At 36.6% G+C, this 7,844-nt stretch overlaps 1 protein-coding gene across 5 annotated transcripts in view; it reads left to right on the forward strand.

The window, feature by feature from the left end:
- LOC138713443 (uncharacterized) overlaps positions 1-7,642 on the forward strand; it is a 51,608-nt gene extending 43,966 nt beyond the window's left edge. Inside the window, exon 8 of one of the 5 annotated variants that reach the window (XR_011335869.1) lies at positions 5,299-7,634. Coding sequence is in view for 2 of the 5 variants with exons in the window: in XM_069845549.1 (XP_069701650.1) it covers positions 3,612-4,042 (431 nt within the window). In the remaining 3 variants the exon portion in view is untranslated. Of the gene's footprint in view, positions 1-3,611 lie in introns of all 5 variants that reach the window. The other 4 variants (XR_011335870.1, XR_011335871.1, XM_069845549.1 and 1 more) reach the window with 4 other exon arrangements.
- The last annotated feature ends 202 nt before the right edge of the window (positions 7,643-7,844 follow it).

Consider the following 7,844-nt stretch of genomic DNA (forward strand, 5'->3'; position numbering starts at 1 on the left):
AGTCGATGTTGAATACAACAGACAATAATAAAAAGATTGCATTTTAGTATTACACATATTTTTTAAAATTAATTTAACGTCCATTGTAACAATTTTAATATAGCCTATGTTTTTCTCCTCGTTGTGAAGGTTAAATGTGCAAATTTTGGCACATATCGGTCAAAGCGTGTAGATATGTATAGAGAACATATACACATAGGCATACATACTGTACTCCAACCAGGATAAAGTCTCAGGGGAATGACACGCAGCGGGGTAATGCTGTGAATGAATGTTGATGTCATAAGATGTCATAAGGTCACACACGTGGGTACACGAATCTTCATTGGCTAACTATCAAAGAACAAACGATAGCAGTGATACACACATATTTATACTACCCTAATTACAAAATTAGATCACGGTTAATCTCCTGGAGCCGTATTCATAGACATTTTTAGCGCGGGCTTCCGGTGGATGATCAGCGTTTTTCATATTCGTAAACCAGTGTTAGCGATAGGATATGATTTGAATTCTGTACTAGTGACCAGTGGATAGCCGGGGCTAGCTTAGTACGCTCGTAGCGCGTGCTGCGAAATCTCTATGAATAGCACCTCTGGTCTTTTAATCTCTCCATACAGGAAATAACATATGCAGGAGAACCCATGTTTTTTAAACTGACGTTATAACGGTAACATTATCTATCTACTTCGCTCTAATAGATGACGCAATAGTAAGCACATCCTTTCACGGTTAATCTCCTGGTTGGAGAACAGTACATACCCACATTCACTTTTATATATTAAGATATTGTTCTCTTAATGTTAATTATTTATTTATGTATTAAATTCAATGTATATAGTGAACTGTGTTCCATTATGTTAATGTAGCCTACTAATGAGATAACTCGGGAGGTCATTATAACAAGGTCCACATAATTCCTGTAAATATGGAGGGGACAGCAAGCTTTACACAATATGTATTGTGTTTATTGCCTTGTGTGATCGTAAAACATAAGTTGGAGCCACGAGGTTCACTTACACAGAGATTACAAACACAGTCAACACAGATATCATATAGTTCGAACTGTTTTCACTAGAAACAGTGCTCGCAATGGCTGCTTTTCCGAAAAGTGTCGAGATCTCCCAAATGCCGAGCACTGCCAAAACGACCCTATCTGTACCAGTAATATCGTAATTTAACCCATAATTCCGAAGTATGAATATAGGTATCCCCTAGCGGAGACTTCCTTGCCTGCAAGGAATTTAATTACACTTATTTGCCGACAGGGGGCAGAGACACAAGTGGTAAGCTCATCGCCTGAAACGCCAACTAATATGAAACGAAAGTATTACTGGGACACAAGAGAAAGGATAATTTAATCTTCATTAACATTTTCATTACCAACTCTTGCTCTGGACCTTGTTTTCTACGTATACGCTTAACTGCAGTAACCTCAACCAAAGTCTGAATATAGGTATCTTGAGAGTTTTTATTTTCAAGAGAATGAAAACACCTTCATGCAGTGGCGGTTACGCCATTAGAGCACTTGAGCACGTGAAACCCCATTAAAAATAGTAGTATACTAATATTAAATAAATAAATAAAATATATAAATTATGTATTATATAATATATTACGACACTATAAAAAACAGCGTAGAATTATATGCTTCTGAGCGCTCTAAGAGAGAATAAACAATCTTGAAACGAGGCAGGAAGAATGCATTTGTCGTCTGCTCAGTAGCACGTGTTATGACACGTCAGTGGGAGCTGATGGGATTAAGATCGGCCGACTCTTAGAAGCGAGATGGTGGGGGAGCTTCCCCATAAGCTACCGTGCGCGCCCTTATCAGTCGTGCTCAGGCACCCTGTGAGGATAGCTGTTAAAGTTAGTCAGTTGAAAAAACTGCTGTTCTCCAACTTGTCGTTGGATAATAAGAAGATAGAAATTAAACAAAGTGGTAGACCAACACCTCAGATCAACATTGTACAGGTAACAAAATCTAAAAACAGAGATTTTGAAAGGGAATTTAAGTATGGTATTTATTAAAGAAATTCATGGGTTTGCGGCTGCGAGGTGACCAGTCGTTGGTATTGTTTTCCATGCTTGTTATTTGCGAGAGAAGGTGGCGGGCGAACTTAGAGTCGACGGCAATTCGGAAGGCGGTAGTCTGCTAGCATTTGCGTCGAGAGAGACAGATAGAGAGAACAAGGCTGTGTACAACATTGCCACATCGTACTTCACAAGCACGTGCATTACAAATAGCGCAGGAGAGAATTCAAATTATCAAAAGATAATAATGACCTTAGCCATTGATTACTGTAAGCATGACACCAAACAAACCCTCTTTCCTTCACTAACAGTATTCTTTGCACGGTTCTCAATCCCACACCACATGCTTCTGCAATCGTTTCTTGCTAGCTGGCAACTTTGCAGTCAGCATCAAGATGGCCGGCAGCGTTCTGCTCGTCAACGTTTTTAAAATAATTATACAACTTAAACACTATTTTCCGCGCCTGCATGTTCAATATTTGTCTTTTTACAGTCTCTTCTTCCATTTATTTATCTTACAGACTCACAGAAAATGTTAGTTTTACTTATTCAATGTATTGAAACACTCACACGTGAACAAACGAACTCGGGAAGTACTGTACTTGTTATAGACCGATTCCGATTGGTTCTACTGTACAAGCTTGTGACGTCACATAACAGAAATGCTACGGCGCATATTGCAGCTGACTGCCTTCCGAAATGCCGTCTAGTCTAGTTGGGTAAGAATTAGTGTCCGTGATTTGGCTCCCCTGAGTCAGAAAACAAAGAAACATGAACGTGCGCAGTCACACTTGAATTCTGTCCTGGAGTTCAATATTTTAGGGAAAGTGGACATTCGCCAACAACTGGATAGTGCTTATCGCCTGAACATAAAGAGACATAATGAACAAATCTCGAAAAATCGTTATATGCTTTCTAAAATTATCGACTGCATTAATTTTTGCGGTGCATTCGAAATAGCACTTCAGGGCCATAATGAAAGTGTAGACTCGAGTAATCCTGGTGTTTTAAAAGGTCTCATAAACTTCTCGACAGAGTTAGATGCTTCTTTAAGGGACCATCTTACCAGTGCTACTGTGTTCAAAGGGACATCTAAAGAAATACAGAATGACTTATTAGAGTGTGTGCTTACAGTATGTCAGAACTACATTAAACAAGAAATCTCAAACGCAGAATTTGTTTCGGTAATAGCAGATGAAACAACTGACATTTCATCTGCTTTCCGATTGGTTGTTGTGTTCAGATATGTGTTAAACAATGGGCAACCAGTTGAACGATTCTGGGAATTTTGCAATCCTTCTGGACATGACTCTACATCAATTGCTCGATGTATTCAAGATGTCTTGGAAAAAGTTGTTAACCCAGACAAATTAGTTTCCCAGAGCTACGATGGTGCCAATGTTATGAATGGTCAACATGCTGGTGTCCATGCTATTATTAAGCATACTTACAAAAATTATCATTTTGTGCATTGTTACGCTCACCAGCTCAATTTAATTGTAGCTCAATGCACTAGTCAGAACCAAAGTGTTCGTATTTTTTTTTTCCAACCTAAGCGATATTACTAATTTTTTCAGTAACTCGCCTCAGAGAATTGCCATTCTGGACGAAGTGGTTGGAAAAAGTATTCCACATGCTTCTGCTACGAGGTGGAACTTCAAAATTAGAACTGTTAACACAGTATTTGAGAACAGAGAACAATTCAATTCAGTGCATGGAGAGAATAGAATCGATGTCCAAACAGTCTGTTACAATAAACCAGGCAACAGCAATTCGACGGATGCTCGAGGACTCCCATTTTCTCTTCTGGTTAACAGTTTTCCACAACATTATGCCAGACGTGGATACCTTATTTAATCAAGTTCAGAAGAGGGGTACTGATGCTCTACAAATAAGAAAGAATGTAGACACATTTCAGAAAGCAATTCAGAAGGAAAGTGAGAGAATGGAGACAGTAAGCATGGAAGTTGAGAATGCGGAGGTGCCAACAAAAAAAAATATGAACTGAAAATACTTACATTAATAGAACTGTGGCAGCTAAGGAAGTCTGCGACATCAGCGCAAATCGAGCGAAAAGAAGATTTTCTTTTACTGCTCACTTTTCTGCCGTGTCTCTCTATGATACCGAAAAATTTCAACAATATGAGAAACACTTCCCTTATGAACTATTTGAAGAAATAATGGATGTTTATGAACTTCTGGAATTTTTTTTTATTTTTTATTTTATTTTATTGGGTAATTTTACGACGCTCTATCAAAATCTAGGTTATTTAGCGTCTGAATGAGATGAAGGTGATAATGCCGGTGAAATGAGTCCGGGGTCCAACACCGAAAGTTACCCAGCATTTGCTCATATTGGCTTGAGGGAAAACCCCGGAAAAAACCTCAACCAGGTAACTTGCCGCGACCGGGATTCGAACCCGGGCCACCTGGTTTCGCAGCCAGACGCGCTGACCGTTAGGCCTACTCCACAGGTGTGGACTTTTTGGAAAAGGATCGCCTTAAAACAGAATTGCAGATTATCTACAGAAGATCAGATTTTAGAAATATGAGTGGCGCTGTCAGTCTTTTGCAATTTCTCATAGAAAATAACTTACAAGATACATTTTCAGAGACTTACAAACTATTGCTCATTGTTACTACAATTCCTATGACAACTTCTGAGGCCGAAAGATGCTTCTCAACCTTAAAAAAGGATAAAGACCTTTCTAAGAAGCACCATGACCGAAAGAAGGTTAAGTGCATTAGCAATGCTTTCTATTGAAAAAAAGCATGATTACCAATATTGCAAATTTTAATGAAACTAATTGAGGGGCTTAGAACATAAAGCAGGTAAGTGACATTATTAAAAATGAGTTAAGTGCTGCTGTGATATCCCAAAAGGATGTTTCTTTGGGATAAAATCAGGTAAGTGATCACACTGTGCAGTGCTGCTATATGGGCATCATTTCACCAAACTAGTGTATAATATTTCATTGCATGTAGAACTTTAACTGTAATTTCCTCAAAACTAGGTTTCCGTCACTTACCTGCTTTTTGTTCTAAGCCCCTCAATTGATTTGTTTGCTTCGAAGAAAGAAAGAAGGGTGGACTTTATATACCAAAACTGTACATGAACATTGTTTTACTGTGTGCCAAATTCTTAAATATTGTCTTATTTTGTGTGAAATCTTATATGCTTGTATTATATTGTCTTATTGTATGTAAAGCTTTAGATATTGTTCTATTATGTGCTAAATTTTTAGATAACTTATATTTCCGCAGATAAGACGAGGTATAAATTTCGAGAACAGTATTATGGTTTTACCGTAGCTTATACCTGTCCTTCAAGACGAACCTCAAACTATCAAACGTCTATGAACATGTGTGCTGCGTCACTTGATGTGCTGAATGACTTCGCGCTAAAATCATGGAAAAAAGTGAAAGTGGAAACAGTGATAAATCCTTTAAAAAATAAGTGCGGAATTTCTAACGCTATGGATGTCACAGAGAGTGATTTGTTATGGAATACTGATGAAGTAGAACCGACTCGCCACATTCAGAATGGGACCCATATGACGACGCTGTTAACAGTGAACGTGAGGACGTGCTTGACCAGTTCTTTGCCTTGGACGACGAAAATGATGATTTCGCAGTATTTTAAATATACAAGTAAGTGATTTGTTCTATTTTGTAATGGTTTTAGTCTAGAATTTTAAGGTCTCCTTTTTGTATTTGTCAGATGAGACTACCCCCGTTTTGTGGATATTTTTATAATTCAACTGTCGTCTTATCTGCAGAAAAAACTGTATTTGTGTTATTGCGTGTAAAACCTTGAGATATTTTCCTACTGTGTGAAAATATTTAGATACTTTCTTATTTTGTGTCAAATCTATAAATATTAGGCCTACCTTATTTTGTAACTGATCATTGGGCCTACGTGTCTTATTTTATGTCAAAGCTTCATACATATGTGTTAACATTTCCCTACCGCGTGTTAGATCTTTAGATATTTGTGTTTATTGTGTGTCAAATCTTTAGATATTTTCCTACTGTGTGTAAAATATATAGATGTCGTTCTATCTTATTTTGTGTCAAATGTACAAATATTGTCTTATTTTATGTCCGATCTTTAGGATGTCTTATTATGTGTGAAATATTTAGATAATTTCTAATTTTGTGTCAAATTTAACATACAGTCTCATTGTGTATCAGATCTTTTGTTTATATTTATCTTATACATGTACAGGGACATCATTTTATTTTTACTTCAATTTTTATTGTACCTGAGTTTTTTTAATGTACTTCACTCCCACCCCTTCTACTAATGGAGTTCGACTCTCCTCACAAAGATCCAAGACCGCATATACAGTCATAGTAGTATCACGGTCACAGTAAACAGTACGTTCCAAAAATATGTTCGCGTTTTCCAGTGACGAAAGAGCTTTCAATATTGAGTCATTTTCGCACAGGTACTGTCGTCCATTTGCCTACGTCGCATCCCGATTTCCCTCACCAGCATCCCGGCTTTATTCGCCCCTCTGTAAAGGCTAGTGGCTGGGGTTTCTTAGCTCTTTTCTGAAAACATTTATTTCTGTTAGGAATTGGACGTCTACGTAAAATTATACAACTGTTTAAAATAACTTAAATAAAAGGACCTCGTTAAGTAATTAACTGTCACGTGATTTTCCCCCTTTCTACGACCCTGCGACATAACCACTTGGACGGACAGTAGATAGCACGTCTGAGTAATTTTATCTTTTCGGATCGGGCAGAAGTGAAGATTGAATTTACAGTACGTAAGGTACTCTTTTATAGAGTAGGTACAGAATTATTTCAACATGAGTTACTGGTACGAAGGACGAAAGTGGTAATTGGAATTAGGTATAATAGTCTATAGTGCGATAATATGCACATTAAAACTGAAGCCTGTATCGAAATGAACGGCCACAATTTTCAAAAATGTGTTTAAATATCCATATTTGAATATTTTTCAATTTAACTTCATTCGCTATATTGTACGCTAATGTGCTGTAGACAGTATAATATACACTGGATAATAAATACGTCCGCATGGACATCTCAGTTCTTGCGTGAAAACACTAATTGTTAATACTGTACTGTATTTTGATTAAACAAAAACCTAATGAAAATTATCAAACTCAAAACCGCGATATTTCCTAGTTTACGTAAATGGATGAACTACTTTTCTTCCCTCCTATACCTAGTAAAGTGATTTGTTTGTATATTGCGCCAGTATCATCTAACTCCAGTCGTGAAAGGGAGTAGCAAACGGTGTTTACTGTTTTCAACCGTTGATCAAAAGGTATAGCCAGGTTAATATTAGAAATGCTAGTAAAAATAAAATGATGTCCCTGTATAAAGGATAGAAGAAAAATCGAAGTTCAACCGTGACAAAAACTGAAAGATGCAGTATTCCTAATGGATACTTTTAAGATAATACACTTTTCATTTTTTAAGTACAAATTATCAAATTGTTTTAATAAAAGAAAATGCTTATTGTAGAAACAAATAGTAAAACAAGATATTAAATGCTTTTACTTTGATATTTTTAGATATGAACTTTAATTTTAATCTTCATATTAATTATTATTTAAATTTAGTTCCAGACCTTGTCAAAATGAATATCTCTCCCAGTATTTAAAAATATTTGTCTTATATTATTGGCAATTAAGACACATAAGAAAAGGACAACATTTAATCAATAGTCTCTTTTGTTATTCATATACTAATGTGAACCCCCAATTTAATAATTCACGAGCCGCCACTGCCTTCATGTTTCATTTATCACTTCCTCATTAATGTTTAAA

Source organism: Periplaneta americana, chromosome 14 (genome assembly GCF_040183065.1).
Source record: "Periplaneta americana isolate PAMFEO1 chromosome 14, P.americana_PAMFEO1_priV1, whole genome shotgun sequence".
In the NCBI taxonomy this organism is placed as follows: domain Eukaryota; kingdom Metazoa; phylum Arthropoda; class Insecta; order Blattodea; family Blattidae; genus Periplaneta; species Periplaneta americana.